Here is a 22,055-nt window from a genome sequence, read left to right as displayed (position 1 = left end):
GTATTAAAAAGCTAAAGAGTACAGTATATTGGCCAAGTGTGTACTGTAATTTCATGTACCAAAGTTAATATGTACATATGTCACAGCTGTATAAGGCAAACTATAGACCGCACACTATGCTGTTTATATTCCTACTTTAAATACCAGCTTATAAACCCTCAATTCACGTTTAATATACTTTGTCACACGTTAAGTCACAAACATATGATGACATATAATATAAAATAAAAACATATTTACAGTCTTGCAGTGAGGTGAACAGGTCAGTATACTCTATGCTAAACTTGTGCACATTGAGGAGCAGTAAGAGGGTGAGTAACCAAATTTGGTCATAAGCTTATTTTTAGAACTGGCTTTAAAATTCAATTAGAGTATGTGCTCTGTACTCTGCTGCTGTATCACACTACATGTGTCCAAGCTGTCCCTCATCTTCCTTTTTTTAAATGTTCAATTTCAAATTTTTCCCCTACATAGAAATGGTTTCCTAGTCTGCTGTAGGCAGTAGGCACACCTGTGGTTTGAGTTGCAAAATCCCCTCCAGGGTGGGGACAGCTTCTAAAGGAGATTATAATGACAGACCTGCTTCTGTCTCCTTGTATAGGCTGCTTCAACCAGACACACCTGACAAGCTCAGTGATAGTACTTTCTCTTTGGGTTTGATTTGGATGGCAGAATAACAGACTTTCAAAGACACATGAAACAAATAAATTCAATATTTTATTGCCCTTAGATCAGCAATAAAGTAAGTAAACCAGTCTGTGAGGATGACAGAATCAGGACTTTTCTTGTACAAAGCAAGGTATAACCATCTAAACTAAAAAATATAATTCGTCATTTCAAAATAGGATACAAATGTCCAAAACAAACAGGATTATCACCAATTCACTTGTTTATATTATATACTTTCAATATTATAAATAAAATAATTCCAAGATGCTTTTAGTAGTCTGCACACCAGGTGCTAAAAAAGGCAAATGCAAAAATGTTGATATGTTGAAAGATAAAAGACCTGACAGAATAATACAACAGAGTCCACAGTATGAAACTATTTCCATGAACCGGCATGCTAGCAAAAGAATAGATTGAATTGTACAATAAGCCAAAAAAAAGTGAGCCGAATTATATTGGAAAACTTTTTTAGTGTGCTTCTTTCATGAGCAGTGGGAATTTTAAGGTTTAGACATACACTTGATTCTAAAAGTGACTAAACCTCTGAGTTATTTCCACCCAGAAATGTAGATTGAAACCAAATCAATATTCATATTTGATCCAGATCTTAATTTTGTCATGATGCTGTTTTTAGCTATACCTTGTCTAACGAGGCAAATGGTAATTGTTATAGCAGTTAAAACTGATTCGATTTGATCCTGTTGTATCAAATACTGAATTTTATCACTGAATGTCAAGAAAAATAAAGATAAAATACAGTGAATGAAACAAATGTGGTTCAAGGCACACTGCTTCATGTCTACATCCACTTTCCACACTTTCTCATCATCAATCTCTATAGTACTTACTATTCCAGTTACAACATGCTTTTCCCTTCACATTCCCATTTACAAGTAGGCTATATACAGTTTCTTTTCATATCACTTTTCATGTTCCTTTTTAAATCACTTGACTGCGTATATCTTCCAACCAAACACTTCCTAAATTGTACCAACAGGACAGTTCTTTCAGAGCATATCTTATTGTACCATTCATTCTTTTGGGCATCTACTTTGGGTTTATTTGACTGAAGTGTGTAGTTGGGTGGTTTTATTCTAAAGGACACTTCTGGGAACAGCCTTTCTGTGTTGTTGTTTGGGTGACTTGGGGGAGTTGTCAGGAGGGGGCCACTGTGGTTTAGTTAGCTGAATATCATCTTCTATTTGAAAGGCTTTCTTCGGGGAATCAGCCTGTGGCGGCCAAATTACAGATATTTTGTTGCAGTGTGGTTTGCATTCATCGCACATTTTTGTCATTGCGTTTTCACTGCTGTGTGTTTTGTCTACAGAACTTAGGCTGCTCATGGAATATCGCCATTCAAGTTTCGCATCTGAGGGGATAGGTCCACCACTTCCTGCGGGAGGTTTCTCCCCAAGTCCATTATTGTAGTTCCCGTTGGACTTGAGGAGTTGTTTGTAATGGTGTAGACAGTAGAAGTGTCCATGGAGAGAGACATAATTTCCAAGGCTACAAGAGAAAAGAACATCCTTTCTTTTAGAATAAAATAGGTGTTAAATTGTGCCCATGGTGACCATTTATTTAAATGAATGCCATATTTACCTTAATTTATTTTTGCAGTGCTCACAGCAGAAACAGGATTTATGGTACTTTTTTTTGTCCACTATCAGAGCATCCATCGGATAAGCTCTCCTCCGACATACTGTGCAGATCTCCGCCTTTGGAACTCGAACCTGCTTGAAAGAGATAAAATGCTAATTATTTGATTATGTTTATGGTCATGACATGGGAAGAGCATTTCCTTTGGGTTGCCTCACAATGCAACAACTATGGCTTTTCTTTCTTTCTTTATGTTATTATGGTAAATATTGTTAGTACAAAGCAGTAAAATAGATGACATTTGTATTTAAAAATTTACCTGATATGGTTCATTCATTTGTTTGAATAAAAACAAATGTAGTGGTCTATCTTTCCTTCAGATTTTATTCTATTCACTCATCTACACACATGCACGCACAGAAATCCATGCGTCTCTCAACAGCACTTTGGCACTCATCCAGTTAAGTGCAAGCTCTCAACCAATTACCAACTATTTTTATTTTACAGAAAAGCCTTCACAATTCATACAATGCAGTTATTAGAAATGTTGCTTTTGTAACACACCACAAACACATTCAAAGAAATCCCATCCAAACATAGTCAATGCCATTAGTTGCTGTTGCTTCATGCTGTACAGGTATTTACCAGATGAGACAATCTTTGTCTGATGTGACACAACTTGTGATGTTGTCTCCTCAGAAATAGTGTAGCCAAGACTTTTGAAAACGGATTCACTTTCTGTCCACGTTTTGTGGAAATTACTCAGCAACTTGTCAGTAGCATCGTCATAGTAGGTTTCTGTTTGCTTCATTGCTGCAGCTTGTTTTTTTACTGCATCAGCGTAGGAAAAAGGAGCCCGTTGGGTTGACACACTCTCAGAGTGCGCAGTGACAGCTGTCCTTGTTCCAGTGACCTTGTTACCTAACTCATCAACATTTGAGAAATGTTCTGTGATTGATTTGGTTTCAGAGAAGGCTGATGGTTCTGCTGGCACAGTTTCTACCTCAGTTTTCTGAGGAGGGAGGGGGGTGCTCTGCGGTGAGCCTCTCTTTGTCTCTGGAGGACTTTCCCGCTTTGAAGTGTCAGCTGTTGTTTCACTCAGGCTTGACACAGTCTCCTCCCGATCCTTTTTCAACTCTCTCAATGAGGAACTTTCCTCACCCAGTTCAAAAACATTTTTAATATCCTGGATGTCAAAAGTTGGCATTTCCTGTTCCAGGATATCTTCTTTCTCTTTGTCATCATCTGTGCTTTCAGTGTCACTGTGAAGCCACTCTGTGAGTGGGATAAGCTCTTTTCTGATTAAGAAATTCTCTTCTGGTGATTCAAATTTGTTTACAAGACCATACAAGTCTGCCCTGGGAAGCTCATCCTTTTCTTTGTTCTTATTTTCTGCCTCACAGTCTTCCATGTCTGGGCCCAATCGTTCAGGGATAGCAATGGGCTCCTTTCGCACATAGGTCCTGTTAATTTCAGCCTTTTGAGCCTCTTCAAAAAACTCTCTCTTTTCTTTGAAGGATACAGACGATGGCTCTGAAATATCTGAAGAATCAATAAGATCTGGGTCACTTGGCATGTGGCACTCAATGCTATTTTGTATTTCATTTGCATACAAACTCTCTGAAATATTAGCTTGATCTTCTTCTACATATGCAGAATTTACATCAGCCTGCTGTGCCTCCCCAGATAAACTCTTTTTGGGCTTTTCTGTTGCGATCAATGTCCCTGAAGCCTCCACATGTTGGGACTCAATTTTGATTTGCCGATGGAATGACGCAGGTGATTCCACAATCTCAGATTTCCTCTCTGAGATTTGTTGGGGAAGCAGGGGTGGTGGCGTGACACCACGTGAGAGCTTGGCTGTCGTGTCTTTGAGTCGAGCCAAATTTTCTGCTCTGTCAAAAGTCGGAGAGGGTGTGATTCTTGTGAGGCGTGATATCGGGGTGTCACACCTGCGTGGCGGAGGTGTGGGAGGTGTGGGTGGCCTATGCAGCAGGGTAGGTGACGGAGTTACTCTCTGGGGTGAGTCGGTTCTTCGTGTGGATTCGATGGTGATGAACGTTGGTGAGGGAGAACGCATCCTCAGTAACGGCGAGGGAGCCCGAAGGTCAACGGACTTGCTCAGACTCACTTCTTCTTTCCGTCTTTCATGGGAGGTCTTCTTCTTTGTTTGGTTCTCAATTTTGGCAGAACCAATACTGATCTTGGATATTCTTGGCGTTGCCCCACCAGAAACAGATTTCTCAGAAACTGGCTCACACTCATGCTTTTCCATTGTCTCATTGTCTTCTAGATGCATTAGTTTAGCCTCTGCAAGTTTCCTCACACCTGAAAGAATTTCTTTACTTTTTTGAGCATCACTTTCCACCACAGATCCCTCCAGTTCACACTTACTTTCCGGACTCAAGAGCCAGTCTGGAATGGTTTTGAGCACAGATTTTGAATCAGTATTTTCTGAAACTCTTTGTATCTCTGTGATGTGAGAGATTAACACTTGGACCTCTTGCCTCTGAGATTCTTCTGTTCTCTCTGCTGTGGACTTGACCCGTTCGTTGTGCTCTGACTCGCCTGTCACTGTAATTGGGACATTCTTACTTTCTCCTGATGGTTCCTCTGCGCTCTGCTTAATAACTGTCACTCCTTTCTTCTTTTGAGATCCCTTCACTTGCTTTTGAACTGCCTTTTGTTGCTGGGCATTCTGATCGTCTTTGCTTTCTGTTGTAATGATTTCTCTCTTGACTTGAATCTGCTCTTCTTTTATACTTTTATGAATTTGGGAAACTGCAATTTCTTCCTGAGTTTGGTGGGCTTTTTCAGATGTTGCTGTCTTGGTTTCTATAACACATGTCTGTGATTCTGTGGACATCTTTTTACCTTGACCTGGCTGTGCACCCCCTTTAGACTTTTTGGACTTCTTTTTCTTCTTTGCTGGAGTCGGAGTTTCTTGTTGACTGTCAGTCCTGCTAACAGTAACAGCAGGCGTGGATTCAGCAGCAGGAGAGGAAGTAACTTTCTTAATCCCCTGCTTTAGCTCTGTCTTAACTTCTTTAGGTTCACTGATCACTTTCACCTCAGTAGCTTCCTTCACTTCCACCTTGACATCTTGTGAAATACTCTGTTTCTCACTCTCAATGGGTGATTTTGTCTCTACTTGCTTATTGTTCTTTTTCACCTTTTGGTTTGGTTTGCTTGCTTTACCATTTGTAGAGGTGGCAGCCTTTTCTGTTTGCATGGGCTCTTTAGAAACTTTCTCTTGGTTCTTGTTATCACGCTGTGGTGATTTGGAGTTTACATTTTTGTCCTTTTTCTCAGATTTACTTGATTTAGCATTTTCCTCTGTATGAATTTTCTCAGAATGCATTTCCTTTTCGTTTTTATCTTCAGACTTGTTGGAGCTCTTTGTTTTCTGATTTTTGGAATTCTTCTTTCTATCAGCCATCATATTTTCAGTTTTTGTGACATCGGTGATTGAGGTCTGGACTTCGTCAACCATGACAGACTGAGCAGACTGCTTGGAGGAAACAGAAACTGTTTTCTGTGTCGTCGTATGCATCTGTTGTCTAACAGCTGAGACAGATGAGGTCTTCTGAATGGAGACAGCTTTAGAAGTCTCATTAGAGACAATTTGTTGTTTGGCAGACAATGTAACTGTTGAATCTGTGAGGATTTTCTCATGGCAAGTGCTGACATTGCTCTGGGTGGTATTTGCAACTACAACATGCTTGGATAAATCACAAGATTGGGAGTCTGAATGAACACACAATGCAGACTTTTCAGCTCTCTCTGTTGTGATTTCTGATGTGTTGTTATTTGACTGCTCTATATCACTGGTGGAGAGCATTTCAAGAGCAGCAGTAACTGAGTCATGTATGTAAGTGGGTGTTGGAGTGGTTGGGGGGGTGTTTTCCTCCACCAGCTTCCTGTACTTTCCTTCTGCTTTTATTAATGGAGTGTTAAATTTACTCATTTTCCCTCTGATAGGCGGAGGAGAGGGTGGAGGGGTGAATTTCACAGGAGAGATGCAAACTTTCTTTAGTGGTTGTGGTGACTCAGGCGGAGGAGGGATTTCACATGAAACAGTTGTTGATGTATGTGTTGTTTTCGATTGTTTTCGGTTAATTTCTACCACTTTCTCCGATTTAACCTCCACCTGTTGTGTTTGACTGAATTCCACTTTAGGCTCCAGCTTCTGGACCTGGTGTAAAACAGGAGCTTTCACTTTTTTGACCATCATCTTTTTTGCTTTTGCTGGTGAAGTATGAATTGCCTGTGCTGGCATGCTCTCCAGTTCTTGTTGAGATGGAGGAGGTGGGAGGAAGTCCTGCTCACTGGTGAGTGGTGGTGGTGGAGGTGGAGGAGGAAGGTGATCGATGTCAGAATCAACAGAGGGAGGAGGAGGAGGAGGAAGGTCAGTGTCTGCCACCGGTGGAGGTGGAGGTGGGAGAGGCAGATCAGGCTCCGGTGTTTGTGAGTTTATGATGTAATCACCAGTCTTTACTTTGGTTTTGTCTAGTTTTTTCGTTCCCTTTCCCTTCGACTTTAGATTACGAAACTCTGTCTTTAATGTTTTGATGCCATGGTTTTGGGTAATCGTTCTGTGCTCCACCACAGTTTTTGATTGCTGAGCAGACTGCTGCACAGAACTTGACATTGTTCTAACAATATCAGTTTCATTAGAGATGGAGTGATTTTCTTTTGATGTCTCAACTGAATTAGCAGTTTTTATCTTTTGTATGTTCCTCTGTGCATCAGCATTTAGGTTTTTAACTGCAGGGCTCTGCTTGACTCGAACTCTTCTGTATGATCCAAGTCTGACTTTGGGAGCTTCACGCTGTGCTGTTTCCAACAGCGATTTAATTGTGCCTTTAACATCGCCCTTTATCACTTCTTCTTTTCCCAGCTGGGATTGCTCCTGCATCTCATATAATGACTTAATTGACATCTTCACATCACCCTTTACATCACGCTCGAGGCTTGGGCTCCTTTCCATCCTCGGTGAAGGCGGAGTCTCCATTAAGAGCTGGATTGTTCCTTTGACGTCTCCCTGAACATCTATTCCCTGTTGACACGTCCTCCTCTCACTGGAGGCATCGTGCAGACTTTTCATTGCTGTGCGAATATCGCCCCTCACAATTTCTTCCTTTTCAACTTCCTTCACCACTTGCTTTGCCAGCTCCAGAGATTTCAATGTGGCCCTCACATCTCCAGAAACTAAATCCTCGACAGCAGCGTCAACTCTGGATGTTGATGATTTCTCAAGAGATCTCAGAGCCCCTTTGATATTTCCAGGTATGATATCTGGCTTGTCCACCTCTTTGTACCGCTTTTGAGCCCTCTCGAGACACCGCAGGGTTTTCGGTATGTTGCCTTTCATGACCTCCTCTTTCTCTACAACAACTGTCTGATTCGCTGATTCAGACAATGAATTTAAAACAGCTCTTAAATCGCCCTTGACTATCTCCTCCTTTTGGACTCTTTCCAATGAGAGGGTTGGCTCTGACATGAAAACCTTCACCGTGTTGTGAACATCACCGGGTATAACATCCTCCACAGTACGCTCAATTTGCATTTGTTTACGGCCAAGGATAAGTTTAGTGTTCTTGATGTCGCCTCCAATGATCTTCTCTTTTTCTGCTCTGTCCTGTAGAGTCTCATCAGGTCCTACGTGGAGCTCTTTAAGATAGTCGAGAGCCCCAGATTCGATGCATGTGGAGTAAAAGTTGACATTCCCTTTTTCAGCCTCATCTACCTTTATCTTCACTGCCTGATCTGTTTTGTCTGAGCTGGACAGACTTTGAAGAGCACTCTTTATATCCCCTCTTACAATGTCCTCTTTTTCAACAGTAACATTCTCTTGTTTATTGAGAAGGGAATATAATGTCATCTGCACGTCTCCTTTCTCATCCTCCTGGATGAGTATTCCATGTTTGGCTGAACCACTCTCATGGAAAAGGTTGTTTATAGCTTCCTGAATGTCACCTCGTAATATTTCCTCTCTTTCAATACTGCTGCCTTTCTCTTGGTTGAAAAGTTGATGCACCGTAGAACTGATATTACCCTTCTCTTCTGAATCTATGACTATTTGCTGCTCCTGTCTTTCCTGTCTGTTCAGCAGGTTCATCATAATAGTCTGCAGATCTCCCCTGATAACATCCTCTCGCTGAATTTCCGGAGCCTGCTTATTCATTAGCTGATATTTTGCCATCCTAACATCACCTATTTCATCAGCTTCAATGAGTATTCCCTGTGACTTCACCATTTTCTGACTATAAAGTTCCTCAAGAGTTCCCTTGACACTCTTACCCAGGATTTCAGTCTTCTCCATTTTTGTCTCGTTAAAGTCGTCAAATGGTGTTGTTTCAAAGAGCCACGTTGTTGTTTTTACATCCGCTTTGGAAATCTCCTCTTGTGATGTGATGGTTGTACCTTCGTCCTCATTTACCTCTTTAATGTGGTCAAGAGGATTTTTCTCAAAGAGCCAGACTGAATGTTTGACATCTCCCTTTTCAACCTCCTCCTTTTTAACTGTTTCAATCAGATTTTCAGAGCTCATGCTTCTTATTTTGTCAATGGACTGGGTTTCAAATCTCCATTTCGCAGACCTGACGTCACCTTTTTGTATTTCACTCACATTAACCGTTCTAACAGATTCCTGTGACAGTGCGTCAGACTCAAAACGATCTTTGTTCATCCTAACATTGCCTCCCTGAATATCATCCACAGTTTTTATGAAAGCCTTCTTCTCTTCAGCAATCCTGTCGAGAGGTTGTGTCTCAAATTTCCACTTGGCAGACGTGACATCTCCTTTTTGCACATCCTGTTGTGTGACAGATTTAATGATATAAACCTCATCTGTGTCCTTGATGGTGTCAAGGGGCTTGGTTTCAAACTTCCACCGGGTTCCGACAACATCTCCTCGTGTTACTTCCTCGCTTGTGACAGTGGTGACCTCGTGGTAAATGCCCTCTTTGTCCTGAATGGCGTAAAGGGGCTGGTTTTCAAACATCATGGTGTAATTTCTCACATCGCCCTTTTCATCTTTATCACGGACAATTTTTCGCATTTTCATCAGCTCTGTGTCTGTCTCCTGAATTTCATCTAAGGAGTAGGTCTCAAAAATGAAACGTCCCTTATCTACATCTCCTCCTTGTACATCATTCACTGTGCGGCTGTTAATAAATTCCTCTTGGCTATCGTGGATTGTATCTATGGATTGGTTTTCAAAGAGCCATTTGCAGTTCACCACGTTTCCTTTTTGTATGTCCTCAGTCTGAACTCTCTTGAGCTTTTGCATTACCTCCTCAGATGTAGAAGTCATGATATCAGATGTTTGGTTTTCAAAAATGTATTTCATCCCTGACACATCCCCAGACGCAATGTCTATCTCGGTGACACGCTTAAAAGAGCCCGTCTCCTCCCCGGTGAGGTTTTCCAGTTTCTCTGTCTCAAAGAGAAAACAAGCCGTTCTTACATCCTTTCCTCTAATGTCCTCTTGATTGACAGTGCATGTTTTTAAAATGGTCTCTGTCTCATCGTGGATACTATCGAGTGCTTGTGTCTCAAAAAGCCATGTGCAGGTTTTGACGTCTCCCTTATGCATTTTTTCAGGTTCATTTTCACCCTTTAACTCTGCTCTTTCATACAGGATGTCCATTGGTTTTGTCTCAAATAGCCACTTGCAGGTTTTGACATCACCCTTCATGAAATCGAGATTACTTCTTGTCCCCACAACTTCTTCATCTTCAATATTGCTGAAGTACTTAATAGCATCAAGAGGCTGTGTTTCAAACAACCACTTTGCAGTTTTAACATCACCAGACTCTATTTCTTCTTTGGATATGCCCTTGATAATTTGGTATTTATTAATGCTTTCATCAAACTGGTCAATTGGTCTTGTTTCAAACATCCACTTGCATGTTGTTACATCTCCTTTCACAACCTCTTCCCGCCGCACTGTTTTCACCTCATGGAAGTGTCCTGAGCTGTCTTGCATGGCATACAGCGAAGTAGACTCAAACAGGTTTTTATTTGATTTCACAGAACCAGATGTTACACCCTCTATGAGAATCTTCTGAGATTCATCCTTACAGTTTAGATCTGTGCTCTCAAAGATTTGCTTGTAGTTTGAGACATCAACTCTATCAATTTCTTCCAGGTCGATTGTTCGGATGACGTCCTTCCTTTCCTGTTGAATATGCTCCAGTGGTTGGCTTTCAAATCGCCATTTCTGATGTCTAACATCACCCCTCTCCTCATTAAGTGCTTCTGTTTTTTTCAGTTTGCCCACCTCTGCAAGCTCATTCAACTCCTCAGTTGGAAATGTTTCAAAATAATTTCTGGCTGATTTTACATTACCTGCAATAATATCCTCTTTTGTCAGGGGCTGAGAATTTGAATAATCTTTTAAAGTATCCATTGGCTGAGTCTCAAATACCCAGCAGTTCTTACGAACATCTGCCTTGCAGCTTGTGCCATCCTCCTGTGTGAGGTCGTCCTCAACATTTACAGTGCGGGTAACCTTTTTCTTCCCCTCTCTTATGTGCTCTAGAGGTTGACTCTCAAAGCGCCACTTTTGGTGTCTCACATCACCTTTCATTTCTTCATTTACTTTAGCCTTTTGAAGTTTTCCGACCTCAGGGCCAGTTTTTCTCTCCACTCGAGGGCTGCTTTCAAAAAAGTGCCTCGCAGATCTAACATTGCCCCCGATAATTTCTTCAATAGACTGGGATCTCGAATTGGAGTCATCCTTCAGAGAATCCATTGGTTGGGTTTCAAACACTAAGCAATGCTTGCGCACATCGGCTCCACTAATCTCTTTCTTCTCCATTTTTGAGCTTTCCCACTCATTGAGAGAATCCAATGTCTTTATCTCAAACAACCACCTGCCCCAGTCTCCCTTATTGCTGTCCTCCATGGAAAGACTACACACAAGTTTCAAAGATGTAGATTCTCTGTTTGTCATGTCCAGGGGTTGGGTATCAAAAAGCCAACGTGAAGCAATGGAGTTCTCCAATTCACTTTCAATTTTACGCACAGACTTAATCTCCAGCATTTGGCTCGATTGTCCCATAATGATGCATTTAAACTGAGTGTCAAAAGTGCTCGTAACAGTTTTCACCTCTCCATTAATTTCTTCTAATACTGACCTCAGACTCAAGAGGTGGCTCTCATCAATGGTCTCCGTGTGGCCAAGGCTTTCCATGTACTTATTGTCAATCATGTAAATAGTAGCATTTCCATCCTCCTCTGTAAAGACAATCTCTTTTGTTAAATCCTCCTCCTTATGCATTTTATTTAGGGTGCCCATTGTTTGGGTTTCAAATAACCACGCTGCAGCGCGGACATCTCCTTTATCAAATTTGTTGAATTTGTTTTTATATTCTGTCGAGTTGATATTGTGTAAACTCAGCTCATCCATTGGCTTGGTCTCAAACATCCAAGCTGTACGCCTCACATCTTTTCCGAGAATCATTTCCTGTTCAGTTATTTTGTTGTTGTCATCGTCCTCATCAGGAGTCTCATCTTTAATGGTGTCCAGTGGCTTATTTTCAAACTTCCATCGCATCGCCTGCACCTCCCCAGGAAGAATCTCTTCCCAATCCATGTATTCTTCATCATTGATATCATCAGGACTATCACCATCATTCTCATACATGTACTCTTGGTTCTCTAACTGGTTGTTCTCAGTTTCATTGTATTCACTGTAGTATTCCTTCTCTATATTCTTACGAACCTCAGGATGAATGTGCTTGCAAAGACGTTTCAGCTCATGCATACTCCTCTGATTGAAGTAAGCCTCTTTGCTGAGTAAGTATTTGGAGGGGTTTGCTGGTTCCGGAGGCCCAGGTGAGTAATGGCATGCTGAAATATTTTCACTGTCTGATGGCATTTCTAGTAAATTTGGAGGCGGGGGTGGAAAATAGTCGGAATCCTCAGGTGGTGGGGGCGGAAAGTCCTCATAATCCATCACTTCAGCTGATATGTCTTCTGCTGCCTCAGTGGCGGATGCTCCATAAACCTCTCTAGTCATGGTGTTGCTTTGTGTCACATTTGAGGACCACTTAGATCGATTGATATCACGTCCAATCTTTTTAAGGAACAAAAATGATATTTACGGGTGAATAACTATAAATCCATCACATTACCCCATAACAGAGTTATATGTGCATTATATTTCACCTTGTTGTAACACTTGCAGATAAAGTGTAAAAATTACATCATAAAACATGAATAATCTAACACAGCAGAACACCTGTAAATCCAAGGTTAATGGCATTGTATGAATAGAACCATTGGAACCTACGATTATTTTTGACTGACTTTTTTCTTAAAACAGCTAACAAAGAAGGTGCTCGTGGAATGTTTGCTGTTTAACCACACTTGCTGTTACCACCAGTAACCACAGGTGTTGCCAAATCAACCCAGACTTAAATCTTATTATCTTATACTATATTTATTATCTTAAAATTAACTTACCCTAAATTTTATATGCTGTCCCTTCATATTTGCAATACTTTTGCCTAACTCAAGTGAAATGGAAATGCGTACCTTAATTGGTTTCTGTGGAGCAGCCTCTTCTATTGTTTTTTCAAAGCGATCCCTCAGTTCTTTTGCTGTGTACCTGGGAAACTCCTCTTCTGAAAGTCAGCACAGTAAAAGTAGAAAGGCAGGCCTTTGTTAGGCAGTGACAGTGTATATGGCAGAGAAAAATAAATATCCAACAACTTCCTACCTGTTTCATTTTGATGGTTTTCATAAGTAGATGCCAAGGTATTGTCGCTATACGTCACCTACATTTTTAAATGAGAAATGGAAAAAAGATACTGATGATAAAAACTGAAACACAGAAATTCAACCAATCATTTACCTATGATTTCTACACATTTTTCAATTCAAAAGAATGTTTCTATCTTAGCCTAAAATGTCAGAGACTACCAAACACACACCAATTACACAAATGTGATTGCTTGCGATCAGTTACAGTTTTTACCCAACAAGGCAATCAAAGTATTTAGCTCATTAGCAAAGCCTTCTCACGCTGCCTGCAGGAACACATGGACAGAAAAAAGTTTACTACCATTGTTTCTTGGTTGAAATTTAGCTGCTGACTGCCTGGGACAACCTGCCTGCTGCTGCTTGACACTGTCACCTCAGAGTTGGACATTTCCTGTGAGGATGAGGACAGCGGTTGTCAAACACAGTGGAAAACGTGTGCATACCACACAAACACACAGATGACTCTCTCAGTCTGGCTTCACCACATTGCCCCTCTTGCCACAGATTTGAGTTTACTCCACTCCAATTTACTCCACCAGCCAAAGCTTAATAGTACACAACTGAACACCATGCAGAGAAGATGCTAGACCAGATTGCTCACTGCAATTTGAAATGACTAATCACAGATGGAGACAAGATGACACAGAATGTGTCAAGCTGTTCACTCACACTGTACCATAGCAAAATAAGAAATAAGATTCCTTTCTAATGTGTTGTAAAGTTTCTATCAACCGGATGGAGCTAAAATATAAAAAGCACCCTGAAGGGAAAGTTGTTAGAAATGTCAAGTAATGTCTGTCTCCTAAACCCACACACTTTGCTACACACTTTAGTATTGGTGCAATAAGATGTAATAAGAGCCTCAGTATTAATATTCAGCCTACATTTACATATTTTACTTGCAAAGCTCTCAATGCAGTCACGCAACTCTAAAGCTAAATGGAAACATGCCCAGGTAAGAAGAAATGTTACCGTCATTCGACCACATCATCTCTTTCATGCTCTCAGTCTCATGAATGAATATACTGTGTTCTACATGTGTACCTGCACACTTCTGTGATGAAAATGGAACTGGGTTACATTGTGTGATGTTGCAGTTTCCTGGGTCTCAAATTGTTTCCTCACACTGGCAAGTCCCCCAGGCAGGGAGCAGACCTCCGACTCCTCCATGACCTAATGAAGCAGGAAATATCATTAGCTGCCTCCACTTCAACATGACCTGAAATCAAACGTGGTGGAGCTAATGTAATGTGCATCTGGCTCTCTCACATATTCAAACTCATATAATATGCTGTTCAAGTAATTGTTCCAAATTTACATAAGGAATTGTGAGAGTTTTTTCAAAGTAAAGCAACAATATTTTCTGCAACCTTTTTCTATATTCTGCCCTATGAGGGGATTCTCATTTTTCCCTCTATTTATATTTTCCCCAGCTGCAAAACTGTCATCACCTCCAATAATACTGCATGACAACACCAACAATAATGGTGACCAACTACTGTGAAACCATGGATGCCCTGTAGCAGCTAAATAATACACTATACAGCATACAGGAAAGCAAGCAAACCATTATAATTGACCAAAGAAAGATTGCTTCTAATTGCACAAATGCTCTTTTTAATGAAGGCAGCTCTGGCAGGTACTGTAGCTACATGTTGTAATAGAAACAATACATCTCCATGCACAAACTAAAGTACCCCGCCGGGGATGGTGTTATCTGCTTGCTTGGAGACAGCTGGCTGGTACACGGCCTCACAGTCGGTCAGTGGGATGACCTCTGAGTCCACAGAGTGAATCCGGTTCCTCTGGTTTATATTTCTCTTTCAGGAAGTCCTGTCCTGGTTCAACCTGCGCTGCCAGCAGCTATGGCACAAATACCCAATAAACTGTTCAATAACATGCTTCTCTTGTGTGTGATTAGGTATAATTCAGTTACTTAGAGGTAGCACACCATACTTAGTGATTTAACATGTTCAATGACTCCCAAAATGACATACATCACCGTTATATTTACTGCAGCACTGTGAATGTGACCGTAACACGTGACCGCAGTGGCATTTTTAATCATGTGACCGTTTTATTTTATGTAACAGTCGAAGTTTTAAACACATAGTTAACATTGTTAAACGGAACTAGTTAAGTTGAGGTAACAAAAAGACTTAAGGCTAGACCTTTTTTACTTACTTTTTTCTTTTTTACTCAGTAATGGATGTGATTTAAAATGTAGCAGAGTACGTAAGTAAAATTATAGATTTAAAAAGTAAAAGTACACAAAAAAAACTAATCAATAACAGTAGCGTGAGTAATTGTAATTTGTAAGTTTCCCTATCTGCGTAAAACTACTAAAATAAGGACTTAATTGCAGCATGGACTAAGATACAACTAAAAGTTGGTTAATTTCAAAAAGTTGACTTTTGGTTTCACATGGGGCACAAAGGGATAAAAACCATGGTCTGTTGAATGAAATTCCTATGTTTTTTTTGGCGCTCTTATACTTTGTCAGCTCACTTCCTCGCTCGCTCCCGTAATAATTATACGATCACGAGAGGTTGCCGCCTAACAGCAAACAAAAATATGGGTCATTACAAGCTGCTTGCACAATCGACCTATATGGTTGTTTTCTGCGTGAGGACAGTCTGCAGATCCCTATGTTTGTGCGGTTGTTTTTTTTTAAAGCAGTACAGAGGAGGGACCTTTTTCTTTTTGACAATATAAGTCTGGTTTAGTATATTCCAGTATATTGCACATGGTTCATATTCTACATATATTCTAATAATAATAAAGTAATGCACACAAGCACCAGTCTGTCATTAAAAATATTTACTATTTTGAATCAAATTAGTGATATTTGTTCAGCTTTAAGATATATATTGACAACCAAATTCATGCTCCAGTAGTGCTTTAAAGGTGCTACCTTAGTGCATGCAGTGCTCTTGTAAAGGATGCCTTGTGAGTCATTTGAAATTCTCTACAGGGATGTTATTTAAACCAATTACACACCTGTCTCCTGACATTCAGTTACTCACAAGATGTACAGGATGAATAATCATAAACAACCTTCAAACTGTCCAGAGTGACTGCTATTTAATGATGATGTGAGGTGAGTTTGATCCATGCCTCCTCTGAGTGAAAGTGAAAGCATTTAGAGCCAATCCCAAATGAACTGATGGTTTTGTCCAAAATAATCCTTCTCTAACAGTGTTCCCCAGGGGATTCAATAGCCCCTTGAAATGGTCACTTACTTGCATAAAATCAGTGTTACCATACTCATATTCACTCATACTACTCAGTAACTCATATCAAAGTCAATAAAGACACTGCTTGTAGACTATGCTTCAAATTAGCATAGAAATGTATTAGGGGGTTTAGGGGATTATTTGGGAAGTGGTATTAGCAGCCATGAAGATTTTTCATTTTCATTTTAGGCAGTGTTATATGTTATGTCTAAAATTGCATCAACAAACAGTCCAGAAACAAAGGAACATTATTGTTAACTTGCAGGGTATTAAAATCTGCCTAAAGACAGTCAGTGTGATTGTTGACTTTTCCAACTCCATAACTCCAACTTCATATCGGGCCAGTTGCTGACAAAACATTTTTGTCTATGTTATCAAATTCAAAGTATTCACACCTCAGTTCACTTGTGGATATAAATGTGCTGATGCAAATAAGAGGATGAAATATGAATACAGACTGTTTTGCTGTTTGATAAAAGTACAGCGTCAAAATAAGACTATCCATTACTCTGAAGGCTAACAGCATACATAAATCGTTATCGCAGCTCTGCTCTGTGTTGAATTAGCACTACATGAAGCCATTTCTGACAGCAAAAGACAGATTTAATCACTGCATATCATTTCTCAAAGTACTGAAATCTAAATAAAGAATAGACCCAATGAAATACCAATTCAGATCAAAACACCCCCATTTTTGGAGTTAGCAGAGAGCTGAACATGAAGATATTTAAAAGTAAGCTGAATAGTGGGCTTGTGGATATGAAAATGGTAAACCCATTAATGCTACTCTCTAAATTTCATGGCAAACACACATTTTAGAATATCTATTGGAGCATTGGACTGTTGTTAGCTGCTTTCCATTGACATATTTGTTTTGCTATGCTTGATTTGTAGCTCACCAGTCCTCATAGGATGATGTATTTTAGTCTTAGAGGAATGGTAGTTATGTTTGTGTGAACCAATCAGCCAATTAAGATAGATAACACAGCTCTTAAAATGAGAGAATTCTAGTTACTTACAGTACATATTTTAGTTCAAATCTTCACTTTGGCAGTGAAACTTTATGAGTGGAAAATTCTGCACTGCAGCATAAAGTTAAATATTGAGGGCATGGACTCACAGACTGTAATTTATTGTGGTAGGAACTCAAATTTGTAGCCAACAAAAATCTGTCAACAGTCTGAGGCTATCTCATGACACGTTGAGAGCTCAAATAACAAGAAAGTGAAGTAATCTAGGCGCCATGTACTTGCAAAAATAAATCAAGCCTATTTTAAACGTAACCATGAAGGGTCGTGTTTCTCAGTGAAATATAGAGGAAAGCTTGTAGGTCAAGGCTTTCTTTTTCCAAAAGATTTTATATAGAGCCTGCATTGATGACCTTGTGTTTGTGTAATTCTGTACTTGAAATTCTCTGCAGTATTCTTCATTTCGTGGCTTGCCTGGGGACCATGAAGTAGAGCATGGCAGAGAGAAGTGCTGGCCTTGGTACAAACAGCTCAGAACTCCATCTATTTAGGAATAACTTAATAATAATAAATATATATATAAATATATATTATAAAATAATAAATCTAATCCCTCCTATAAGGTAAAAATCCAGAGATAATTTAGTGTTACGGACATAAGATTTATATTTTGCCTCTGTATTCTGTATTTTGAGTGGAAGTGCACTCAACACGAGGACAATGGGAATTCATTTTAGAGTATCAATATTACAGTGCCAGCCTTTCATGTTTTTCTCTGCAGAAATTAAGGAGATTTTACAATGCATTTCATTTTGTGGATGCAAAATTATTAACATAAAAACATCATTTAAAAAGCCAAAATCATTCACATATATATATATATATTTATATATATTTTTTTTTTTACAAAATTCCACTCAACTCAAACACAGCTCTCAGAGTGTTCATCACCTACCAGGTAAAGAGGATAATGAAATACAAAAAAAAGAGCTCAGCACATAAAAATCCCACTCGAAGGCCACTGCACCCCCGGCCTGCAGGGTCGTTCCAAGCCAAAGCAAATCCCAGTCAGTGTCGGAGACCAGCTCCAGTACTATGTGTTCACCTCTGTCCAAACGAGCAGACAGTGACAGCTGATTTTATTTTAGACCCCCCGCCCACTTGCAAAAGAAGGGCCTGGGGTGTGTTTTTTTTTAGAGAGCTAGGCCTCCGTGCCTCCAATGTCAAGTCCCTAAAAAATCCATATGGAAATACTTCCTGTGACTCCTCTGAAGACGCTTGTGTACTAATAAATCAGGTCACCCTGGTTTCATCATCACAGCTTTCATCAGAGTGCACTGCATACTCCAGCAGCTGTTACCGCCCATCATTATATACCAAATTATGCACATAGAAATCCACAACAAATACTCTCAGAATGGCTCATTTTCACTGCTTCTGCTAATCCCTAAACAGTGTAAAGTGGATGTTGGGCAGGTGCAGATTCAAGTGACACTAAATGGTGGTGAAATGTTTTGGCCGTGTGTCGTGCTTTGCTGTTGGTCTGAAATAGGGTCAGTGATGTAATGCTTGTTGAGGAAAGGAGGGTTAAGGGAGGCATAAAAAACGAGACACCTCTGAGTGTGAAAGAGCTAGCCAGCTCATCTTGTTTGGCCCAGCTGGAGACGGTGGCGCCAGCCTGACTCTGGTAGTTTCACTGTTTGAAGACTAGACATGTCTGCCAGGCATCTGCACAACCACATTCATCCTCAGCATGTGTAACTCATACCTGCATTTCCATAGACCACCTGCTTTAAAGAGACACTCTGGGATTCCTGCTCCCACCAAACCTCACCGAAATGCAAATGATCCTGTTCACCTGTTCTCCTTATCATTTAAATTTTAGATTTCTATAATCCTGGCATAACTGTGCTAGGATGAGAGTAATGTTATCTTAATAAAAGTCAAGGGCAAGAACGGATTATATATACATATATGTAATCTGAACATTTGTGTCAGTGTTTAGAGGTCTCATGTTCTTTTCATGATGAACCTGCTTTATTCAGCTTTAAGCCAGTCCTCTGTGATCCATAACAGAGATAAGGCATGCAGTGAGGGTGAAAGGAAAAGAAAGATATTTAATTCTCTCTCTCTCTCTCTCTCTTTCACAGACAGACACACACACGCGCGCAATCGCACACACACACACACACACACACACACACACACACACACACACACACACACACACACACACACACACACACACACACACACACACACACACACACACATACACACACACACACACACACACACCACAAAATCTTTTGGCTGTAGAGGAGTCCAACTCTATTCGGAATTCCTACAGGATGAATAGGTAAATTAGTATCTTTACAGTTCTGTGTGCTTTAGTAAGTCGTCAAGTCGTCAACACATTGTAATTACGTGGACTACAATTACTAAGTGAAGGTTTAGAAAGCCCGAAGAGGCAATATAATGGATTACTGTAAGCAAAGAGAAAACTCAAGCTAAATAGTAAAGCTTGTATGAGGGATGGCGCATAACAGGATGGTTTTCTATATTTCTCTTATTTTCAACAAATCCCATGAAAAGAGTAAAAACCAATAAGTGTCCATATATACAGTCATTCTAGTCTATAATACAGTGTATTTGGACAGTTACACATTTTCTATTGATTTTGGCTATTTATTCCAGCACACTAGATTTGAAATGAAACAATGACTATCAGCTTAATAAAAATGACAAGGCTAGACTGTTCACCCCAATATAGTCTATATCGACGACGTTTCATTTCTGGGATTGCTCCGGTGCCGCCAGAAATTCTGTTTCTCCATCACCTTCCGCTTTCTTTGGGTTGGCATTCTAAACTCTGGTTGATTTATGAGGACTATGGTTAACTGCTCCTCAGATCTCTGCAGGGTAAATCCAGACAGCTAGCCAGACTATGTGTCCAATCTGAGTTTTCTGTTGCATGACTAAAACAACTTTTGAACCTATGTTCCACCAAAACAAGTTCCTTCCCGAGGCTATTTTGCAGAGGAACCGTTGCTCCATCCGGCACTTAGCACCGCCAAAGACAATTGTGACCGGTTTAAAGAAATGCCAATAAACCAGAGCATATTTTTCACCCATCCCAGAATGCTGTGTAGACTAGCAAGACCCTCCTCCGCAGCGCTGTGGAGAGAGGTCTGACCCCAATATAACACACTGAAATCTGAAAGTTGGCACTGTAGCCACATAGTCACTATTTCATTTCCTAGCCCAATAATGCTGATGTACAGAGCCAAAACAAAAAATGTGCCTCCGTCCAAGTACTTGACCACGGCATGACCAATACTGAAAGAAAATTGGCTGTAAGTATACAGAATGTCTCCTAGTTGGGTAAAAGGAACAGGTTTGTAATTTAAAACATCAATACCAACCATGGGGATGTTGCCCAGGAATGTGACAAAACAATAAAAAAGAACAATTTACAATGAATAACAAAATAAGAGAATAATTTACAATAAATAAAGACAGGCTGAGTGAGTATTTCTCTTTGCTTTCTCAATAACTTCCCTCAACATGCTCTTAAGCAAGGCACTAATCCCCTGGTTCCTTCCCGAGACATGGCTCATTGCCAACCAACACAAGTGTTTGGTGGAGAGCCTTATATTGTCAATTTGTAAACCTTACTCCTCTTGCAACTACTCACCCAGACGGTGTCTGCTATCTGTGAGCTCTTTGTCACAGTGCCTGGTTAAATAAGATGGAAGCCCAGAGAAGAAGCCTATGAGCTGTTTACATTATGTTTAATTAGATTCACGAGGAAACAAAGGAAATGTCACATTTGCAAAGTCTGACAGACATTTTTTGACACTAGTTTGTGATGGCGAGACTGAAAACAAATCTAGTTTTGATGTCAGAGGCAATCAGGAGATTATAATGAAATAATATCATAGCCTAATTATAGCTCAATTCACTGACCCAGCATAACAATGCAATTTGAACACAAATATCTGAAATATCAGTGTCTTAATAGGATCATATGTTAATTTTAATATGGTTGCCAAATTATAAATTCAATAAAATCAGCATTAAGCAGCAATTCCATGTGTAATAGTTAATTATAACTGCAATATTTTCACACATGGTTATTTGTTTAATCTTTTATTTGTTTAATGAATGTAAATGTTTCAGATTCAATACTAATATTCACCTGACATTAATTGCAATGCAAATGTTTGTATCTGCAGTCATCTTAGAAATGTGCAGAAATTAGCCAATTACAGTAACATGACATCAGTATCACAAATTTACAACAACAATTCTCATTAAATCTGCAATAAAACTGAATTATGACAGTCACTGGACGTCTCTTCCCATTTTAGCACCTCTCTGCTACATAACTGCTGATACATTTTCATATACATTTCCTCTGAACTAGGTCTCATCCATAATGTGGGTAACTTGGAAAGCACATATATTTCACTGTTTTTGTAAATGCCGTTGAAATATTGCCAACAGTGTTTTCATTTTGATCCTCTCCCCAGTAGAGGCTTGGAGTAGCTTACATCAGTGAGCACTGCACGCGGACCACAGGCAGATAGCACCATGCATGACAATGAGCCACATGTCTGCCAGATGCCATTAGAAGTAAGGGAAGGAATCACAAGGATTCTTGGATTCACAGACTTGCAAATAAGGGATTTTTTCTTATTATTTTGGAGCAGATTTTGTTCTTTTTTATTCTTTTACTGGATTCACATTTAGAGTGATGGATAAGTCTCAAAACCCACACAATCAGGAATTATTAACTGCTTTAACT

At 39.9% G+C, this 22,055-nt stretch overlaps 1 protein-coding gene across 2 annotated transcripts; it reads right to left on the bottom strand.

The window, feature by feature from the left end:
* Positions 1 to 704: 704 nt before the first annotated feature.
* xirp2b (xin actin binding repeat containing 2b) lies at positions 705 to 18,364 on the bottom strand. 2 transcript variants are annotated; one of them, XM_039818542.1, is made up of 9 exons: positions 18,201 to 18,364; positions 14,739 to 14,904; positions 14,086 to 14,214; positions 13,343 to 13,432; positions 12,998 to 13,055; positions 12,814 to 12,902; positions 2,911 to 12,352; positions 2,269 to 2,402; positions 705 to 2,175 (listed from the first exon to the last, which is right to left on the bottom strand). In XM_039818542.1, exons 3-8 carry the CDS (start codon positions 14,209 to 14,211, stop codon positions 2,308 to 2,310), a joined length of 9,900 nt encoding a protein of 3,299 aa, XP_039674476.1. In that variant the 5' UTR covers positions 14,212 to 14,214; positions 14,739 to 14,904; positions 18,201 to 18,364; the 3' UTR covers positions 705 to 2,175; positions 2,269 to 2,307. The 2 variants fall into 2 exon arrangements, with proteins under 2 accessions (XP_039674476.1, XP_039674477.1); XM_039818543.1 differs by having other exon boundaries at positions 2,269 to 2,399.
* Between the last annotated feature and the right edge of the window lie 3,691 nt (positions 18,365 to 22,055).

This window comes from Perca fluviatilis, chromosome 12 (assembly GCF_010015445.1).
Source record: "Perca fluviatilis chromosome 12, GENO_Pfluv_1.0, whole genome shotgun sequence".
Lineage (NCBI taxonomy): Eukaryota > Metazoa > Chordata > Actinopteri > Perciformes > Percidae > Perca > Perca fluviatilis.
This window is presented reverse-complemented; position numbering and strand designations above follow the sequence as displayed.

Excerpts from the sequence above, each read along its gene's own strand:
- xirp2b (XM_039818542.1), bottom strand. The coding sequence starts at position 14,211 with ATGGAGGAGTCGGAGGTCTGCTCCCTGCCTGGGGGACTTGCCAGTGTG. Across the intron at positions 13,056-13,342 it reads ATTTCAACCAAGAAACAATG|GTGACGTATAGCGACAATAC; the intron begins GTAGTAAACTTT and ends TTAAAAATGTAG. Across the intron at positions 12,903-12,997 it reads AAACCATCAAAATGAAACAG|AAGAGGAGTTTCCCAGGTAC; the intron begins GTAGGAAGTTGT and ends GCTGACTTTCAG.